The sequence below is a fragment of the Schistocerca cancellata genome, chromosome 1, assembly GCF_023864275.1.
Source record: "Schistocerca cancellata isolate TAMUIC-IGC-003103 chromosome 1, iqSchCanc2.1, whole genome shotgun sequence".
Lineage (NCBI taxonomy): Eukaryota > Metazoa > Arthropoda > Insecta > Orthoptera > Acrididae > Schistocerca > Schistocerca cancellata.
In genome coordinates, this window is record NC_064626.1 from 662,380,459 (window position 1) to 662,403,174 (window position 22,716).

Below are 22,716 nucleotides of genomic sequence, written 5' to 3' on the forward strand. Positions count from 1 at the left end.
GAGAACAAGGAGCAAGACAGGTAATATAGACGTGTGGCCGGAAATGCGGTCCAAGAGAGGTACACCCACTTGAAGGGAAGATAAAAGATCTTTGACGGTGTATGTCGAAAGCACACATGACAACAGACAAGATGGGGGGGGGGGGCGGGGGTAGGCTGTACTAGGGTTTTAGCTCCACACTCAAGAGGGCAGTGAGCTGGAGTACCACCATGTAGTAGCCACATTATCCTTCCTACCGCTAGAGGCACGTCATCCAGCAGCAGAGGCAGCGTCACCTGTAGAGGTGCAGATGTGTCTCGCCTAGGAGGCGATGTGGAAGGATGGCTGATCCCACGAGGCGGTCGCCAATAACTTCCGCCTACGCATTAAGGCTGTAGAGCCCGTGCTGATGGTTCGCTGTCACCATACCATGGACATTTTCCATACCTCACAGTTGAGTGTGGTGACTGATTGTTTGTTTGGTTGATTTGGGGGGAACGGACCAAACAGCGAGGTCATCGACCCCATTGGATTAGGGAAGGAGGGGGAAGAAAGTCGACCGTGCCCTTTCAAAGGAATCATCCCGGAATTTGTGTGAAGCGGTTTTGGGAAATCACGAAAAACGTAAATCAGGATGATCAGACGCGGGTGTAACCGTCGTCCTCCAGAATGCGAGTCCAGTGTGCTAAACACTGCGTCATCTCGCTCGCTCGGTGAGTGTGATTGAAATTGGTGATACCGCCCCTGCAAAGATAGCTTCATCTGTGAATAATGTGGCTGACAGCAATCACAAGACCGTGATGGTCTGTGCGACGAACCAGCGAAAAAACTTTTACTGCAGAGGCAAGTCAGCAGGTAACGGGGCCTGCAGACATTGTAAGTAATACGGATAGTGACAGACAACTGTTCTACATTCTCGTCTGGCTTATTCCATGCACCTGCCTGGTGCTGATACAGGGGTCACTGTCAAAGACCTTGCCTGCACCTTCAATTGGATGTACCTCCATTGGAACGCATTTCCAGCCGTATGTCCTTCTAACCTCCTTTGTTCCTTGTGCTTTTAAGATCGTAAGTTTCTTTTGAGCGAGACTTGTATGTCGTTTATCTGCAGCACAATTATGCAGGCGATTCTCCTGTGTTAGTTCGGCAAAAGATTTTTTCGTCTGGCGTTCCAAATAAAGCGTTAATTTGTCCCCAGTATGTTTCCTAACGTTTTCAGACTGAGCACCAGTTTCACCAGCTAATCCATCACCACCGTCGACATTGTGTGTGGACAAAATAACAGCGACACTTTAGTCGTCAGAAATCGTACTGTAGCCAGCCTCATTGTCATTTCGCAGCTACTCATTTACGTCATTAATATACAAGTCTCAGCAGCCTGGAATGTTTGCAAATGGTTCAACGAACTCCAGCATGTCACCATTGTCATCAGTTTCTTCATTCGGTGTTCATGTATTCATATAAATCACCTCTTTGACATGTATAGCTTTCAAAAGTAGTGCCACACCATTTTCTCCTCTTCTTTAACAACCTTTGTCAGTATCTCTCTTTTTATACAGAAGCTTAGTATTTTCGATAACACTGTTGTCTGTTGGCTTCAACAGTGCCATTACGTAATCACTGAGTTCAATTAAGTGATCCACAAGTATGGACTTCAGTTCCTCTCTCAGCTAAAAGTTGTCTCCTAAAACTGTGTGACGAGCAGCAAAAACGTAATGCACACTTCTAACATCCAACTTTTTCTTCCACAGTAGTAGCTTCTTTCTGAAGTTAGAAATTTTGTCTGACAGTTGCAGAATGTTGTCTCGTTATCTTAAAGGGGTATTATTATTCACATATGGGCCCAATAGGACCGTGCGAGGTACAGTCCATCAATGTCACTTTTGATGGTTGGCCTTCCTTTGTGCACAAATTTGTTTCATCCTTTCAGAATAAAGTCCCTTTCTTTCAAAAGACCACGGTGTTCCAGACCGTTTTCTGATTTCCCTGTGACTAACTTTCCAAGCAAATATCTTTTGGCTGAATGTTTTTCTATCTGTAACGTCTGCCTGAGTTACAGCGGCCACTTTAAGATCCTTGTTAATCGCAGGGATCCATTTAATTGGCTCAGTTTAGACCTTACTTCTGTTTTCGTAGAATTCTACTATTTGTTTTGTTAACCTTGGGAGTGCCATTCTTTTAATGTACCCATAAAATTTAAGTTTTCTTTTTCTCATATCACGATGTATGTTTGTGTATTCTTCTGTTTTCTTATTACTTCTCTGCCTATAAGTTTGTCCATCAGTAATTTTGGGTATAATCAATGAATAGCGTTTTTCAAAGATGTCACAAAGGTACACCAGCGTCAACTGTGGCACGAACTTCTCGTAAATCAATTGTTTCTCTTAAACAAGGTAAGAGTAAAATTAATTTCTGAATTCACACTCCCTTCTCGAGATATTCCCAGGTGTTACAGTTACTGTAATACACTAGGGAAGTGTTCTCATCTTCAATATCAACGCAATTTTTTTGAAAGCATCTCGGTTTAAGTAGCCGACCGTAAATGAAGTCTCCTACTTCGATCCATGATTAAAGAATCTCATGAAGGACGGGGCTCGGGCTTTTTTATACCAGTGCTTCTAGGTGAATAAAGATTTTTGATACTAGTGCTTCTCGGTGAAGAAAAAAATGTGCCCAAATAGCGTGAAGAGCCTCTTAACGAATCAGAACCTGAAATCTGGCGTAAAACCCAGTCATACTAAAACCTTCCATCTGTAAACACGCCAGCATAGTTTTGCCAGTATTGTTTTTTCTTCCATAAACGAATGTAACATTTCAAATAGGTATGTTGCTTTTGTTGCAAGAATTATTTTTTTACGGAGGAGGTCCAAGAATTATTTTCCTGAAGAGGAGGAGGAGCTCTTCAACGAAATTTTTTGTCGTGTACAAAACACAAGTAACACATTAGATGCACTTCATTATTGGTTGTCTCGCTCCATTCAAATAAATAGCGAAATCATTATTCCCTTTTTCAGCCAACTGATCATTAATATCGTCAGCCAAATCGAGTGTGCGACAAGTAATAGTGTTTCCCAAATCGAGTGTGCGACAAGTAATAGTGTTTCCATAATGGATCAACGAAGAGTTATGGTGTTGTCTGTCAAAGGTACAGTTGCCTGCTGTTTCGTTGCTGACTCACCTGTCATAATCGATAAAACATCCACAAAAACTAGTAAAATAAGGTCTTGCTCTATGGTGTGAGACATTTTGCTCTTGACTACACGGTAGACAAATTTATAGGATGAAAGAAGAGCGTTTGTAAAAGTCGTAGTTTGTTTATTGTTTTTTTTGTTCTGTAATTTTTTCTAACTCTTAGGAAAACTCGTCTCGTGTTTTGTTTATCTTACTACAGTAATTTTATCCTAAATGTCGCTTCATTTTATTAGGAAGTATGCTTTCAGTAGCAAGGATTCCGAAACAAATGGCGTACTGGGGTCCTCCTTCATTTCAAACAGTAGTACAATTAAAACCTAAATTCAAGTAACTGTCGTCATAGTGCATGCATTTTCGTCAAATATGACCTTAAAACTGTGTGCCGGCCTCTGTAGTCGAGCGGTTCTAGGCGCTTCAGTCCGGAACCAAGTGGCTGCTACGGTCGCAGGTTCGAATCCTGCCTCGGGCATGGATGTGTGTGATGTCCTTGAGTTAGTTAGGTTAAAGTAGTTCTAAGACTAGGGGAATGATGATCTCAGATGTTAAGTCCCATAGTGCTTAGAGCCATTTGAACCATTTTTTAAAACTGTGTGACACATTTGAAATATCACGTTTTGTACTTACATTCAAAAATTTGTCCATGTGCTGACAAGAACCTCAAATCACAGAATACTAACAACAATTAAAAACGATATACATTCAACAAAAGTAACCTTCAAAATGATCGTTACTGAATAAAAACAAATGAGTCATGTAGTAGTCACTTAGTAACAATACTAACGTGCCAGCTGGCTAGATATCACCACTAACGCACGCGACGTTCATTTACTCAGAAAGCAAATGAACCAAATAATTATTTTTATGAAACCACCACGACGCCGCTACATAAGCGGCGTACAGATTGAAAACCCTTGCAGTACGGTATTGTGCCGGCCGACGTGGCCGAGCGGTTCTAGGCGCTACAGTCTGGAACCGCGAGACCGCTACGGTCGCAGGTTCGAATCCTGCCTCGGGCATGGATGTGTGTGATATCCTTAGGTTAGTTAGGTTTAAGTAGTTCTAAGTTCTAGGGGGCTGATGACCACAGATGCTAAGTCCTATATTGCTCAGAGCCATTTTTTGAGTACGGTATTGTACAACTTGTTAACTGACACTGTGCTGTTGGATGACTCTAAACTTAGTGTCTGTCGTGGTCATTTGCCACCATTCCTTCCGGGCTATCAACTACTGTACAGTAACGGTATAAAAAAGGTCGAATTTAATGTAAATTCATAAAACTGCAACCAGTCACATTTTTTAAATAATTGTTTATTATTCCAAGAACCGGTTCTCGAAACTTTTCAGGTTCATCTTCAGATGGTTTCTGGAAGTTACGACACTATTTCTGGCATAATGCTGGGTGCTGGCTCTGTGACAAGAAGATGGAGCACACTTTAATGTATCGCCCTGACTATTGTTTATCTGTCCAGCTTCCATGGAAGCAGACAGATGGACACTAACGGAAAAAATCCGCCCGTAACTAAAAAACTGAATTTACATCCGTATCGACAGATAAACAATAGTCATGGCGATACATTAAAGATGTTCCATCTTCTTGTCACAGAGCCAGCACCTAGCATTATGCTAGAAACAATTATGTAACTTCCAGAAACCATCTGAAGATGAACCTGAAAAGGTTCGAAAACCGGTATTTACATTCAATTAACAGTCACAGCTTCTAAAAATCCGTAAGGATAAGCTTAAGGATCGTGTTGGATTAACAAGGGCCGTATAACTTATACGGTACATATCATCCGTGCTGCCTCTCGTTGACGACCACCGCCCTGTATTCAGCCTGTGGGTTTTGAGAACATTGCGCAAACTCTTACTGCTGCCCCAACTTTTGTTGTACGCCATCCGAAAACAGTCTACCTGAAGGTGCTGTTTGGCTTCAAAACGGCAGGTGGTTTGTTTTCCGCCCGGAGAGCTTCCTGCCTTGCGAGACAGGCAGTCGCTGGAGCTGCATTAACTAGCTCCCCCGTCGCACATTGTCTCTGTGCTCCCTTCCGCGGTCTCCTTACGGCGCGCATATTACTATAGCTGTCCAGCCCGCCGCGGCGGCGCCCAGCGTCCCGTGAATGCAGTACCCGGCGCGGCTGGCATAGCTGCGCGCCTCTGTGGTCCCCCACTGTCCCCCCTCCAGGGCATCGCAGCCATTACATACCTCTGGTGGCCACCCCTACTCCTGCGGACTAACCGAACCCTAGGCGCATCTCGCCAGTCGCTTCGTGCATTGCGTGTTAAGCTCTGCCGCAGGGCTCAGGTGCGGCACATCGCTGGAGAGTGATTTCCGGTGTGTGTGTGTGTCTGTGTGTGTGTGTGTGTGTGTGTGTGTGTGTCTCGCATAGTTAACTCTCCGGTGCGCAGCTCAGTGCGAGTACAATCTTAAGCCGCATTAGCTGCTTCTGCATCGTTTTCATTTTTTAAAAATTAATAAATACTTTTTTACATTAAAAACTACCAGTTACGATTTGCTAAATCTTGCTATTTTTTTTATTTTGACACACTTCTGGGTAAAAATATTATTTTCGGGCAATAGCAACTTTCATGAACGGTTTTCTAGTTGTATAATAGTTTTCATAAAGGTCTTATTATCGTGACTTATGTCATAAAACACATGGAGAGAAAGAAAACCAATACGTTACAGAAATGACATCCTCATTTATTGGTCGTACTTAAATACATTCTGTATGCTCCTCAGTCTGTGACTGGAGAAAAGCAAGAGATGTTTTAAATTCTCATCTCTAAGACATACCAGAAACAAACAGGTATTTTTTGTGACACACACTGAGCTTTTTGCTAGCCCAGTCGTTCACAACTTTACCATTAATACGTTACTGTGGAGAACAGAAACTTCAGCGAAAAATGTGACTGCTGCTGGCAGTATCTAATATATCGTTTGTGTATAACGAGTACAGTAGCAGTACAAATACACTTCCTTTGGGCACAGCCGAGGTTGCTTACGTTTCTGTTAACCTTCCGCCGTCCTGTGTAAAGTACTGCAGAGCCCGCCAAGAACCAGTTGGTTAGGCTGCCTAGGCTTTTAGACTTCGACGGTATTCTCTCTTTTTTTAAATGAAGTAGATTTATGAATACAATTTAGCCAACTGGTGCAACTACATTATTGGCCATCATGACATTTTTCCTTCAGCATACTGATTATATATTCATTTTGTATCTGAAAGTAGGAAGTAGAAGGTTTTCCTCCGGCGTGAACAAACAGGGAAAGGAGCTTGAATCTGACTGGGGTCATATAAAGAATGGGGGAGGTGTGGAGTTTTGTTGATGTGTGTCAATCTGCGCGTGACAGATTGACTTAAAAATTACTCTGTTTGCAGACGACACAAGTGTTCTTGTGAAAGATACGGAATGTAATATGAGTGATGTAGATAACAGATTAGTCAGAAACATCAGCACGTGGCTTTCAGAGAACAGATTAACGCTTGACTGTAACAAAACACATGCATACGCTTTCTGACTCGGAACCCTTGTAAAAGCGAAATTTTATTGTTTGAACGTGGGCAAACAGTCAGTGAAGCTGACCAGCTCTAAGGTCTAAGGGTGCATGGGAGGCGGTTTTGGAAGTATCACGTTCAAGATCTGGTACGAAAAAGGACTGCTCTTATCTTTACTATAAGAATGATCTGCACTGTCTCTAAAGGCTGGTTCACACTAGACCAGTTATTTACTCAAGTAGCAAGCGGTTTACTAGCTCCAGTTGACTGCTAAGCGGGAAATAAGCAAGTGCACGTTCACACGTGACTTAGTTGGCAGTCAAGTGTTGGCTGTTGTCGGGTGTACCTTGCAACATGATTCAGAGAGCAAGGGCTAACGAAGCTCTGCACTGATGATCCAAAATAGGGGTCCGACGATTTGTTGGTAGCTTTGTGGAGGTACTTGGCATTAGATGTGTAGCCACAGGTCATGTAATTCTCGTAAATAACAGTCCACTGATTTGCGCACGCGGTGGTGACGTCCAATAGTGACGCATTTGGGTTCCATAGAATTTACATCAGGCGAATTTGGTCGCCGAGACATCAACGTGAGTTCAGTAGAACGCTCTCAAGTTACTGTGGCACGGTTCTGGCTCCGAGACACGAGCAATTATACTGCTCAAAGATGACAGGGAAGTTATCAAACATGAAGGGATGCAGGTGTTTCACAGCTGTCAGAGTGTCTTCGATTACTAACGCAGGTCCCACGCATGCGCAGAATGTATCCAGTGGCAAAATACTGCTCTCACCAGCCTGCGTCCGTGGTGCACTGCACATTTCGAGCCTCCGTTCACTTCGATGACGGCGTTTGTGGAGACGACCATCGACCTAGTGTAGCAAAAATGTAATTCACCCGAAGAGCCCCCACTGATCGACGGTCGAATCCCGATGGTCCTGTGCCCATTTCAATCGTAATTGACAATATCGTTGGGTCAACATGTGGACAGTAGGGGTGGTCTGCTGCGGAGCTCCATGTTCGACAATGTACGATGAACGGTGTTCTCTGAAACAGCATTATGCAGAGATGTCACCGGTCACCATTTACACTGGACATTGTGCTGTCATCTACTGCCAAGTACTTCATATCAGCGGTCCGCAGCTCGTAGTCGTGCGGTAGCGTTCTCGCTTCCCGCGCCCGTGTTCCCGGGTTCGATTCCCGGCGGGGTCAGGGATTTTCTCTGCCTCGTGATGACTGGGTGTTGTGTGCTATCCTTAGGTTAGTTAGGTTTAAGTAGTTCTAAGTTCTAGGGGACTGATGACCATAGATGTTAAGTCCCATAGTGCTCAGAGCCATTTGAACCATTTTGAACCATCCATATCAGCGACCTCAGAAGTCATTATGCATCGTGAGAGAGCAGAATGGGGCGCTCCACGGAACTAATGTACTTCGAACGTGGTCAGGTGATTCGATGTAACTTGTGTCATGCGTCTGTATGGGAGATTTCCACACTCCTAAACGTAGCTGGGTCCAATTCCGATGTGATTGTGAAGTGGAAACGTGAAGGTACACATACAGCACAAGGTCTCGTTGTTGACTGACAGAGACCGCCGAAAGTTGGAGAGGGCTGTAATGTGCAATAGGCAGGCATCTATTCAGACCGTCACACAAGAATTCCAAACCGCATCAGGATCCACTGCAAGTACCCTGACAGTTAGGCGGGAGGTGAGAAAATTTGGATTTCATGGTCGAGCGGCTGCTCATAAACCACGCATCAAGCCGGTAAATGCCAAACGACGCCTCGCTTGGTGTAAGGTGCATAATCATTGGACTATTGAACAACGTTGTGTGGAGTGACGAATCACGGAACACAATGTGGCAATCCAGTGGCAGGGTGTGGGTATGGCGAATGCCCGGTAAACGTCATCTGCCAGCGTGTGTCGTGCCAACAGTGAAATTCTGAGGCGGTGGTGTTATGGTGTGGTCGTTTTTTTTCATAGAGGAGGCTTACACCCCTTGTTGTTTTGCGTGGCGCTATCGCAGCACAGGCCTACATTGATGTTTAAAACACCTTGTTGCTTCCCACTGTTGAAGAGCAAGTCGGGGATGGCGGTTGCATCTTTCAATACGAGCGAGCACCTTTTCATAATGCACGGCCTGTGGCGGAGTGGTTACACGACAATAACATCCCTGTAATGGACTGGTCTGCACAGAGTCCTGACCTGAATCCTGTAGAACACCTTTGGGATATTTTGGAACGCCGAATTCGTGCCAGGCCTCATCGATCGACATCGATACCCGTGCTCAGTGCAGCACTCCGTGAAGAATGGGCTGCCATTCCCCCAGAAACCTTCCAGCACCTGATTGAACGCATGCCTGCGGGAGTGGAAGCTGTTATCAAGGCTAAGGGTGGGCCAACTCCGTATTGAATCCCAGTATTACCGATATAGGGCACCACGAACTTGTCATTTTCAGCCAGGTATCCAGATACTTTTGATCACATAGTGTCTACTACTTTACAGAGCAGACAAGCCTCCGAAGAGTCGAGGACATCCAACCATTTAGCGCATGGTGGCAGTCTCACTGTTCTTCTACCTCTTTCTGTAGATACTCATGACAGTAGCACGTGTACATTCGACCAGCTTCGCCGATTTCGAGATTCTCGTTCACAGGCTCTGCGTAATGATAATCTGCCCTTCGTCGAAGTCGCCTATCTCAATGGATTTCACTACTTGCAGTCCATATCTTCGCTGGGGTGATCCCCCGTCCGTGTTCGCATCGCTTACACACTTCTGTTACCGCATGACGTGCCCGCAACGTCACCATGCGGTGTACAACGTCGCGGTGGGCGTGGTCATAATTGCTTGGCTTATCAGTGTACATCTTGCAGCAGCGATTATACTGAGAGAGGTGGAAGGATAGATTGAAACTGTATGGAAGAGAAAGAGAAGGCGAATCCATCAAGGTGTGAGTGATGATCTACATTCTGTTCTGCTCAGTGGTATTTTGTAATATATGCAGCCGATAAATCTTGTTTAGATACTGTTCCATGTGTTTTTGCACCTCCGGAGTCAATATCATTGCCAATGATCGTACCTGTAGTGCTACAAAGTACATGTTTTCCGAACACATCGAACTCGGTTTCTTCAGATGATACGTTTACAGTTTGTTACAGCTTTTATTTGAAACTATTTTCTTTAGGTCACAAATTTGTTGCTTCTTATTCCCATGACTTGTTTCGGTTGGCAAAGTGGATAATAGGCGAAATTCCTTCTGCGTTTGTTACGGTAAAAATATTAGAAGGCTCGATAGGTTCGTCTGTATCGTCTTCGTTTGTCTGGAAACAATTGAAACAGACGTTGCATGTTATGAACACTGTCACATTATTGCACATTACTTCATGATTTCAGTATAGAACTAAATATGGAAAGCATAGGGTAGAGTTTTAGAAATATCTTGAAATATTTTTTCTCACCCTATTATATCGATGATGATTACATATTATGTTATCGTTATAAGAGACATCGTAGCCTAGAATATTGGAATCGTACAAGGGTTTATTACTTATGGAATTACAGCACTAATGGCTCCCTGGTAACGACGGTAACACAAATGCCTTATGTCTTGCACGTCCGGCCACAAAAAGGCATTTCTTTTCCAAACGCTTGGCCATGAGGAGCTCCCATTCCTGTCACTTACGTTTCTGACCAAGCCCTGCAATATATACATTAAGTCTGGACGAAATCGATGATGACGATTAGGCGCGCTCGCCGTGTGATGGACCACTATTGAGGATATCTTTCGGAAATAACGGAGCTCCAAGGATCCTGCGGAGCTATTGATGGGAAACACGTTGTCATTCGAGAAGCTTTTACTTCAGCTTTAAGCAAGAGAGGAGTATCGTTCTCAGACGTCTGTAAATCATAAGTACTGCTCTATTTACGTAGGCACTAGATGCAATGGGAGGGTTACTGATTGCGGTGTATTCGAATACTGGAGTTTATATAGTGCACTTGCAAATGGTATCCTGCCAGGAGATTGTTTTTTTAGTTGGTGAAAATACGTTTCCCATAAAACGTTACCTACTTAAACCATTCCCGGGAAGTCAACTAACCACGAGGGAAAGGATTTCCAGTTATACACGGTGTTTCAAAATTACAGCGACAAACTTCGAGCGGACGTAGAAGATATTTTCCGCTACAAAATGACTATAGGAACACGTGTCCTGAAACGCAATTCAATGACGCTACAAAGCGTCGAAGTTATAGGTGCCAGTGCCTATGTATGTATGGTTGGTTGATTTAGGGGGAGGGGACCAAACAACGAGGTCGTCGGTCCCATCGGATTAGGAAAGATATGGGAAAGGAAGTCAGCCGTGCCCTTTCAAAGGAACGATCCCGGCATTTGCCTCAAGCGAGTTAAGGAAATCACGGAAAACCTATATCAGGATGGCCGGACACGAATGCGAGTCCAGTGTACGAACTGCGCCACCTCGCTCGGTATATATGTATGTATGTATGTTTATACAGGGCTATTCTGTGGTGATGTTACAAACTGTCAGGGATAATGGAGAAAGATAAATGTATCAATTTGAGGTAAGGGACACTGGTCCGGAAACGAACGAGTCGAAAGTTATAAACGCAAAACCTTCTCATACCTCTGACAGTGGAACACATATACCGGTACTGTTGTTGCTAATATTATAGGGCAGATAACATTCAGAGCTAGTAGTAAAGGACCAAAACAAAAATAAGCCCAGTAAACATGGGCTCTAGAATGCATATCTTAAAAGATCTATAAGCATTTGTTCATCTTTTTTACTGTGAAACTCATCTTCCCTACTTAAGGCGTGCTCATAGCTCTTAAGGTATGCGTTCTAGAGACCATGTTTACTAGACATTTTTTTACTTGTTTACGTCCATACAAACTCTTCTCCCAAAAAGCGGAAAGCAAAAAAAAAAAAAAAAAAAAGTTTGCAGTAGAAGAGATATGCAGGCGCCGGTGCCAGTGACGACACCCTGTAGCGTCGTTGGATGACGTTTCCGGTCATAGGTTCCTATCTTCATTTGGTTACTCAAGACACCTTCTACACCCCCTCGAAGTCTGCCGGCGTAGTTTTGAAACATCCTGTAGATTATGAAGAACTAGACGGACTGTAGAAAAAGATTCTCGTAGCTAGTTTTCGAATATTTGACAAGCCGATACGCTACGCACTAGACGAAGTAATCAGCATTGTCAAAGCTTGTTACCCTCTGTGTAATTGGCTGAGACAAACTACATTTCAACCAGACTGATAGAGTTTGCTGTGGACACGGAATACATTCAAACAGAAACAACCGTTAAAATGTCAGTTCAAGGGACCAGACACAGCTCCGAAACTGTGCTTACTTTCACGGTGTTAATTTTGAGGCAACTCATTACATGCATCAGAATAATCTTAGGTCGGACACTGGCGGTCAGCTTGATCTGCGGAGTCAGTTCCGAGTTCGTGTAGGCCGTTGTTCAGGTGTCTTGCAGTTCTAATTCTGCTTTTTCCATACGTATATTATGTCATGAGGGTTGTACTGACTGTATTGACTCATTAAGAAGAAACTGCAACATTCATTCCGTGAACGCTACACGAAAACAAAAAGATTTGCACTTGGATAGCACTTCCTTCAGCATTGCACAGAAAGAGTTGCACTAATAAACAGATTTCATTTTCAAAGGCTTTCAACAGACCTGAAAAAAATTGAGTGACAAACCCCAAGTAATCAAATACAAGCTGAAAGGTTTTCTTGTATCACACTTCAATTTTGAACAGGAATTCTTCGCAGTAGTTGAGAAATTTTCTTTGTAATGTGTTTTTTATTCGTATATTCTCATCAAAAGTATTTCGTGATTTCTTCTTCTTCGCGGATGGATCACTTAGGACCACGCGTAATCAACATTTGTTGGCCTTCCTTTTCGCCCAGTATTCCTTCATACGCAACGAATGGGCTAGCTTTCGTTGCGTAGACCACGTATGTCGGTTAGTTTTTCTGTCTTGTTCCTCAAAATTGACTAATGACATTTCGTGATTTTTAGTTCTTTCGTTTATAAATTTTCCGGTTAGCATTCTGTAAACTATGTAATCATTCGTTTCACGGCCAAGTACCTGACGTCCTCATATTTAATTGCGCAGTGTATCGTGAAACTCCTTAAATTGTAGGATACTACTAAAAGAGAATTGAAAATTGACATTGACAAATTGTAGATGGTACAAATAACATCTGTTGACAGCTTCCTGATATCAATATATCCTAAATCTGCAAAAATAATGGTAACAAGGAGACACCATTTTGAGCTATATTCTTATCATAGTAAAATTACCCTGAGATTTCTATAATAAACTGATCCATTTATAATAGACAGAATAAGTTGGAAACAGTCAGATGTTTCTCTATAACTCGTAAAGTTGGAACTCATGCCCATTGTTTCTTTATACTTCCAGGTGGCTTATTCTAATACTCTCCCTCCTAAAACGGTCTTAGCCGGTGATGTGGCCGAACGGTTCTAGGCGCTTCAGTCCGGAACCGCGCTGCTGCTACGGTCGCAGTTTCGAATCCTGCCTCGGTCATGGATGTGTGTGATATCCTTAGGTTAGCTAGGTTTAAGTAGTTCTAAGTCTATGGGACTGATGACCTCAGGTGTTAAGTCCCATAGTGCTTAGAGCCATTTGCACCAAAACGGTATTATCCGTCACCCTGATGAAAATATAACGTTTAACTCATGCCTAAGGTGATGGGGGCACAATAACTATAATAATAATAATAATAATAATAATAATAATAATAATAATAATTATTATTATTATTATTATTATTATTATTGGTGCTGCCACAAATGTGTAATGCTGTAAAATGATTTCAAAGAATTGTAATTAAAGTTGCTTAGTTTTACAAAAAATGGTTCAAATGGCTCTGAGCACTATGGGACTTAACATCTATGGTCATCAGTCCCCTAGAACTTAGAACTACTTAAATCTAACTAACCTAAGGACATCACACAACACCCAGTCATCACGAGGCAGAGAAAATTCCTGACCCCGCCGGGAATCGAACCCGGGAACCCGGGCGTGGGAAGCGAGAACGCTACCGCACGACCACGAACTGCGGCCTTAGTTTTACAACTTACATAATTAAATGTTGTTTGGGATTGCGTGTTCGCTGTAAGTCGAGAAAAATCTGGTATGTAGATGAAACAAGCTGTTCTTATTGCTTCATCTAGATGTGACTCTATCAGGCTGGATCGGGATTTATTCTTGATGATGCTCGTAAATGAGAATGTGACGTCGGAAAGATATTTCGAGCCAAAACAAGAATAAGTTTTCAAAGCAACACTAACGGTAATGAGATATTTAGTCCGCACAACAAAGTCCAAAACTTGCTTGAAGCTGCAAAATATGAATTGAAGGATAAATCTTCTTGAAGATTCAGAATATCCATTTCAGAACCTTCAAGATTACAATTTCCGAAGATCTCTCATATCCTACCTCAAAGATTTACTTTCTCATGCAAAAGACTGCAAAATCATTCCAGTGTTTTCACCTTACTAAGCCACATTACGTCTGGATGAAGAATTATACAGTTATGCCACTCTGCTCAAAAGATATCTGAGCAGTCAGTGACGTGTAGATGATGATTAGATGTAATTTACTACACGAGTTAAAAGTTTCATGACACGGTCAAACTTCAAGCATAATGCTTCCTGGTGGTTTTGTACAGTGACAAGAAAGAAATTTCGGAAATGAACCATCTTTAACACACAGAGCAAGACACCCATAAAGCAACAAGTGTAGCGAATGGAAATTTGCTATCTTTCGCAAATTTCAGAAATGCTTTAAGTATATCTTCTCCCCAGATACGTTCATGAAGTGGCAGCACTTTTACAAACTGCTCCTTGACTGTAAAATCATGAAGACCAGAAATACAACTCTCAAATATCGTAAATACCAGTTCCTTCATCAAACTGAAGTGAAAGATATTCACACGAGTGCAGATTCCGATACAACTGAGATTCTAAGTTTTTAAAAATCTGTTCAACACGTCTATCAACAGTTTAGCGAGCCAGTTGAAGTGCATTCACAGAAGACATTGTGCAGATTTATCTTTGTGTCTACCCAACAAAGATTCCGCAGCAGTGCTTCTTGGTAGGTCATAGTCACGTTACTATTTTTGCTGAACTGGCTTTGCATACAAGCTGTAATGTCAGTTTATATTTTAAGTCTCTAATTTTATTTTCGTAGTATATTAACATCAAAGTTACTATTAACGTTTGTGCGATATGTCAAAAAATGACATCCTACATTATTTCTCGTGGAAACACGCACAGCACTGCTACACGGAACAATACTGCTCCTCTCACATGTTAACTGTCTTTGTCTTTTGGCCTTGTTGTATTAAGAACAATAGATCACACACAAAACACATAGCTGAAAGTATACTCACAAACTCTCAAGTTATACTATGTAGCGCCAAAGGCATTGCACAGGAAGCAGTTATTGGTACAATCAGCTGTGTTAAAAAAAGAGCTAACTTATTGTTTGCGGTAAAGCTTCGTTGGAATTAAAGTGACTCCGCCTCCAATTCCCAATAACTGAAGTCTACTGTTTGTTCAGGGAAATGGTGAGCACAGCTTTGAGAGTACAAAAGACATTTTTGTTCTGAAACTAGATTTAATATTAGAATTCGTCGGAATAGAAATGTACTTGTGTAGAGCGCCAGGAGATATCAGAACATATCACGGGCACCATGACGCGGGGGCGCCGCGTTGGACAGCCTTGATATACGTGATAATCCATTTACAGAGTTCATATGTATTGCTCCTCCTTCAGCCACCGCACTGCCGTCTAGGAGCGAAGATGAGGAGACTCCATCAGTATATGGACGACAGCCAAGGGATCATAATAGCTACAACTGGGTGGGGCAGCATGTTCTAGAATGTATCCATGTGTCAGATTGGTATGACCGATAGAGAGGCGACAAGGGAATGTGGATTCATGGGCCCTGGATGGAGCGCTGGTTTGACCCTTGACATACCCAGTCAATTTTAATAGTACAACGAGTCTAAATTGTAATGCTTTAGGGCTCCTGCTATTAGATAAGCGACTTGTTGACAACGCTGACATGGTACAGCGGGTGGAGGTGCCTGGTCGGGTGCAGGGGTGTACCTTCCGCCGCATGACAATTCGCGATGGCCTTCCAATCCCTCTCGGCTAACGTTTAGTTTATCCAATTATCTTTTACCCCTTGACTCTTCTGATCATTTATTCTTAACACCCATAATGTCTGTCCTGTGTTAACCTCTTTTGTGGTTCAAAATGGTTTCGCCCATAATTCTGACGTGTCCAGTATTGAGGAACCCGATGGCCATAGCCCCATAATCCATCCATCCATCAGCACTCTTTCCACTCTCTTTCCCTACATCTGCCCAAAAGTTTGTGTCATTATTGTTTTTTTTAGACTAAAGTGCTAGCGCTATGTTTTCAGCATCTTGTTAAGTTATCTTAGATAATCATTTAACGTTTATATTTATTAAAGTTCTTTCAGTTACAGTTGGTAAAATTTCTTACTGTATTTGCTCCACAAATTTCTAAACATTGGCCAAATAATAATTCAGGACGATTTATTGTACATATTCCTTGATCTGATCGCCCAAATGTTGCATCGGTTTTAACTGCTAGTCCAAGTTCTGCTCAGAAATGTAATACACTTGATGCTCTAGTTAGAATTAGAATTTCTGTGTTTAAAGGTAGTATTGTTGGGTTTTCAGATCTAATAATCGGAATTCATCAATTTTAAGTCTCTGAATTGGACAAAACAATACTGCTCCTCCCAGTCACTGTTAAAACTGTAAGTTCTTTGTCTGTTGTATTGAGAATAATCGATCACACACAAGACACGTAACTGAACGTACACTTACAAGCATCTTGCATATGCTAGGTCATCCGATATTTACAGCAGTCGTATTGATCAAAAGGCAATGGAAATGAAAGTAATAGGAGGTAGGCTGTTAAGACAATTTCGGTTAAGTGTCCATAAAGTATACCTCGATTTGTGTAGACAGTAACGGGCATAGAACTATGCGGGCATACAACTATGGTATGATAATGAAAGAACTATAACTGCTCAATCATGTGATAATGAATGTGATCATGTGGCCTTTAATAGTTCTCATAAAAAGCCAAACCTTTATTTGTAGAGAGGCCTAGAACTGATCCCATCTCCCGTATTAGAGCCTATACATTGATGGTGACGGTACTTCTCAAAAACTATGTTCTGCAGGAGCACTTTTTTTTTTTTTACACGTCTAGTTCAAAAATGTGTGTGAAATCTTATGGGACTTAACTGCTAATGTCATCAGTCCTTAAGCTTACACACTACTTAACCTAAATTATTCTAAGGACAAACACACACACCCATGTCCGAGGGAGGACTCGAACCTCCGCCGGAACCAGCCGCACAGTCCATGACTGCAGCGCCTTAGACCGCTCGTCTAATCCCACGCGGCTCACACGTCTAGTTCCGTAGGAGCAAATTTCCGTCGTGGAACGTGTTAGTACACGAAATATCAACATAAAAGTAATGTCAGATAAAATAAAATGTTTCAGACCCAAAAAAGACGGCCGGCCGGTGTGGCCGCGCGGTTCTAAGCGCTTCAGTTTGGAACCGCGTGACCGCTACGGTCGCAGGTTCGAATCCTGCCTCGGGCATGGGTGTGTGTGATGTCCTTAGGTTAGTTAGGTTTAAGTAGTTCTAAGTTCTAGGGGACAGATGACCTCAGTAGTTAAGTCCCATAGTGCTCAGAGCCATTTGAACCAAAAAAGACGAGCCATAAGTTTAAGTAAACGCAATAAACAATATAACGTAGGAATCAGCTTAATTTTTCAAGGAACTCCTCGACAGAATAGGAGTGACCCATGAGGAAACTCTTCAGTTCCGATTTGATAGCGCCTGCGTTACTGCTAAGATTTTTGAATTCTTGTAAAATCTTTGTTTCGTAATCATTCTGATGATATGCTAATTTTGGCTCTAAATATGATTGCTCTGTTTGTAATCATTCTGTCTCAAATAATAGTAACGAATATGACGATACCAGTAATTGAATAGTAGATTCATTTTCCACAGTCGCTCTGCGCCGCGCGGAGTGGCTGGGTGGTTTAAGGCGCAATGCACGGATTGCGCGGCCCCTCCCGCCGGAAGTTCGACTCCTCCCTCGGGCATGGGGATGTGTGTTGTTCTTAGCATAAGCTAGTTTAAGTAGTGTGTAAGTCTAGGGACCAACGACCTCAGCAGTTTGGTCCCTTAGGAATTCACACACACAGACACTCAGTGCTGGTTTCGTCCTATGAAGTACTGTTGTTGTGACTTCTGAAGTCATACGTGTGTGAACAGAAACAAAACAGAACAATGAAAAATGTTTTTGGATCTATATCATTTTCTGAACAGACAGAGATAGACAGAGATCTGGGTTAGGTTGAAAGCTGACAGTTTCATTGTTTGCCAAGCGCTATCGAAGACATCACTTACTTCGAAAAGTTTCGTCTATCAGACGTAAGACATCTGACGTGCGGTGTTTTGTGATGTTGCAGCGCTGGAGCGGAAGATCAGCGTGCGCGCCAACCGGGACGAGCTGGTGCAGAAGGGCATCCTTCTGGCCGCCGACACGCCCTCGCCGCCTGCCTCCGCCCCTGCTGCCACGCCCATCTCCAGCCTCACGGGTAAGCTGACGATTGTTAAAGCAGCGATTATTACCAGCAGAAAACTCTGTTACTGTCAGTCGCCACAAGGGTTTGCATCCAATTAGAATAAGGCGGCAGAAGTACAAGGGCGGTTTGATAAGTTTGGTAAAAAAAGCAAGAAAACATGTTTGTTTAGTAAACAACTCAACTTACTTCTTGAAGTCGTTCCTTTGAGGAATATACACTTGGTCCAGCGATCCTCCAGGTTTTTATCCCGTCGGAAAAATGGGTTCAATCAAGCTTTGCAAAATACTCGTTGACTGCAACTATAAATTCCTCATACGATGAAAATTTCTACGCAGCAAGCCACAGTTTCCGGTTAGGGAGCAGGAAGAAGTCACGTGGGAGTAAGTCTGGTGAGTAGGATGGATGAGGAACCAATTCAAAGCCCGATTCATGCACTTGCGCCATTGTTGTCGCTGGTGGATGGTGGCGCATGATCCTGGTCAAAGAAGACTTTTCTGCGTGCCAAGCTTGATGTTTTTTCAGCCAACCGAAGTTTCAGACGACCCAGCAATGAAGCATAATAGGATCTACTTATGATTCTGCCTTTTACCAAATAGTCTATGAGGATTACTCCTTGGAAATCCCAAGACACAGCAGAGGCGTAGAGCTTTGTCTCGTGCAGTCATCAAGAGTACACGAGTGGGCCTTCGGGTCTGAAAGCCCGTATCGATGATGTTTCATTGAATGGTTCGCCGCTGACACTTGTTGATGGCCCAGCATTGAAATCTGAGGCAATTTGCGGAAGGGTTGCGTTTCTGCCACATTGAACGTTTTTCTTCAGTCACCGTTGGTCCCGTTCTTGCTGGATCTTTTTCCGGCCGCAGAGATGTCGGAGATTTGATGTTTTACCGGATTCCTGATTTTCGCGGTACACTAGTGAAATGGTCGTATGGGAAAATCCCCACTTCATCGCTGTGTCCCATCGCCCATGCGCCGACTATAACACCACGTTCAAACTCACTTAAATCTTGATAACCTGCCTTTGTAGCAGCAGTAACCGATCTAACAACTGCGCCAGACACGGTATTGTGTATGCGTTGCCGACCACAACGCCGTATTCTGCCTCTTTACTTATCTCTATATTTGAATACGCATCGTATACCAGTTGACAAAACGGTCTTTGCCTTCTTCGGTGCACTTTCACCAGCCTTTGTCCACTGTTTTGACTGCCGTTTTGGCTCTGATGTGCTACGATGTATTCACGTTTCATCGACAGTCACAAATCGGGGCAAAAAGTATTGCGGATTGCGATTAAACATTGCCAGACATTGTGTTGAAACGTTGTGTCCGATGCGCTTTTGGTCGACTGTCAGCAATAGCGACACTCACCCTACACACAGCTCCCTCATAACCAATTCTGCACGCAGGATATTATGCACTCGCTCATTTAAAATGACTGCAATTTGAGCAAACTAACGAATTTTTATTTATTACCATGAATTCTGTCAGGGGGTTCCTTTGTGGTGACCTCCATTGGACGGTCGAAGAGCACTTCTTATTTGGTGTTTGTCTGAGCACATTTAAATTCATTAATCGAAAAGTAGATAGTTCTCATTGTTAGTACACAGTCCGCGTGAACTTCATCCAACCCTTCAAAAGAAAATGTTAAATAACAACACAAAACTCTGTTTTTTCCGTTTTCAGTCGCAGTCGACACACTGACCAATTCAGACGGCTGTTAAAAAAGAACAATGTGCTGTACATCGTTGAAATTCCTTGCGCGATCGTGAAATAATCAAGCTTACCAACCATGAAGGCGCAACTGAAATGTTCCATTTTATCATGGAAATTTACGAGACTTACCAATCCACCCTTGTATGGAGTAAATTTTGTTGTGTGTTAATGACCCAACCGCCTCGCACGGTTATACTAGGAGTCGATACGCTTAATTCTTGCTTGGTACAGCTACAGTTTTGTTCACGAACCAATGTGTAGAGTTATGATTAAAATTCAGAGCACAGTAGTTAATTGAATATCATCACTGTTAATATAAGATAATCGATGTAAGCAGTGCACGTCAGGCAAGTTCTCAGGAGGCACGAATTTTATTGCATTTCGCCTCCAGTGGAAGGGGGCTGTACGGGCTCTGGAGATACTACACTGAATAGCACGAGGCACCCCAGATATGCTCAATAATGTTCATGTCTGGACAGTCTGGTGGCCAGCAGAAGTGTTTAAACTGAGAAGTGTGTCCCTGGGCCACCCTGAGGCAATTCTGGTTGTGTGAGGTGTTGCACTGCCCTGCTGGAATTGCCCAAGTCCGTCGGAATGCACAATGTACATCAATGGATGCAGGTGATCAGACAGGATGCTTACGTACGTGTCACCTGTCAGAGTCGTATCTAGACATATCAGGAGTCCCTTATCACCCCAACTGCACACGCCCCACACCATTACAGAACCTCCACCAGCTTGAACAGTCCCCTGCTGACATGCAGATCCATGGATTCATGAGGTTGTCTCCATAGCCGTACACGACTATCTGCTCGGTAAAAATTGAAACGAGACTCGTCCGACCAGGCAACATGTTTCCAGTCATCAACAGTGCAGTGTCGGTGTTGACGGGCCCAGCAGAGTCGTAAAGCTTTATGTCTTGCAGTCATGAAGGGTACACGAGTGAGCCTTCGGCTCTGAAATCCCGCATCGATGATGTTTCATTGAATGGTTCGCCACTGACACTCCCAGCATTGGAATCTGCAGCAATTTGCGGAAGGATTGCGCTTCTATGATGTTGAACGATTTTCTTCAGTCGCAGTTGATCTCGTTCTTGCTGGGTCTTTTTCCGGCCTCAGCCACCTCGGAGATTTGTTGTTTTACCGGATTCCTGATATTCGCGGTACACTCGTGAAATGGTCGTATGGGAAAATCCCCACTTCATCGCTGTGTCCCATCGCCCATGCGCCGACTATAAGACCACGTCAAACTCACTTAAATCTTGATAACCTGCCTTTGTAACAGCAGTAACCGATCTAACAACTGCGCCAGACACTTGTCTTATACAGACGTTGCCGACCGCAACGCCGTATTCTGCCTCTTTGCTTATCTCTGTATTTGAATACGCATCGTATATCAGTTTCTTTAGGGCTGCTGTATATAAGGCGTGCAGGCCAGCGCGGGTTTCCGCTACCGGGAGGCCTGCACGTTTACACAGACGCATACCCGCGCCGGTCTGCGGCCGTAGCTCGCGCTGGCCTGGCGCTGCACTCACGCAACACTATCTGAACGACGAAGGCGTTGACTCAGGCTGCTGCAATGCCAGTCTGGTGGAGCCGGATTTTCTGTGACACGTTGCCTCGCATTTCCCTCCAGACCTCTCAAGAATACAAAAAAATCTGTTCTTATCAGCTTAATATTCCGGTATGTCCAGCATCGCAATTCCTTCAGGAAGTCGGTGGTCGCTTGCGCTTGCCTCCTGGCAGCGACAGCTCACGCCAGGCTGATGCGGCAGTTGTACGGCCAAGCGCTAATCTCCTGTGCCCTTAGACATTCCTCATGAATCAGTCTACCTGTTAGTGGAAGTCGTAGCAAAATCCCTGCAGTAACTCCCGAGAGAAACCAGAACATAAAGACAGGATCTATCACGGGGTACCTTAATTTATGTATGTACGGAGTTGTGTGAGAAAAGTAGCGAGACTGACAACACTGCGGCGGTGTAGACCGGTGTGTTTATTCTATCCAGATGCTCAGTCCGAGTTTTAACCCCTGTGCAGCCATCAGGTGACTTTTGACAGCGCCCTCAGTGAAGTTGTGTTTTTGTTGTGTGCAACGAAAACGGAACAGCGGAATTTAGAGAAACATTATGCCGTCAAGTTTTGTGTTAAACTCGGGGAATCTGCGTTGCGATCTTTGAAAAGTTGAAACAGGCCTAAAGGGAACATTCCTTATCAAGAGGGCAAGTTTTTCACTGCACATATCATTTTTGAAAGGTTGCAACACATTGAAGATGAACCTCACTGAGTAATGCTGATTTGCGTTTTTGACGGTAGCAGTATCGTGTATAAGGAATGGGTCTTTCAGGACAAATTATCAACCAAGTGTTTTACAAAGATGTCGTTGAGAGGCTCGGGTAAAGGGAGAATTGAGGGAGACCGGACATTCCACACAAGTGGATGCTTAATCATGAAAAGTCCCGTGTCACACGGCCGATTCCATCACGGAATTTTTGAGCTCAAGAGGCATTCCTGTTTTTACACAGCCCCCCTATTCACCTCATATGAGTCCTTCTGACTTTTTTTCTTTTCCCGGAATTGAAAAATGTCTTAAAAGGACGTTATTTTCGGACTCTGAAAAACATTCAAAGGAGTGTA

General features: G+C 43.4%; 1 protein-coding gene across 1 annotated transcript in view; it reads left to right on the plus strand.

Moving 5' to 3' along the window:
• Positions 1 to 18,468, plus strand: part of LOC126092374 (uncharacterized) — a 422,634-nt gene extending 404,166 nt beyond the window's left edge. The window contains exon 3 of the mRNA XM_049907969.1: positions 18,254 to 18,468. Coding sequence (XP_049763926.1) covers positions 18,254 to 18,468 — 215 coding nt within the window. The remainder of the gene's footprint in view (positions 1 to 18,253) is intronic.
• The last annotated feature ends 4,248 nt before the right edge of the window (positions 18,469 to 22,716 follow it).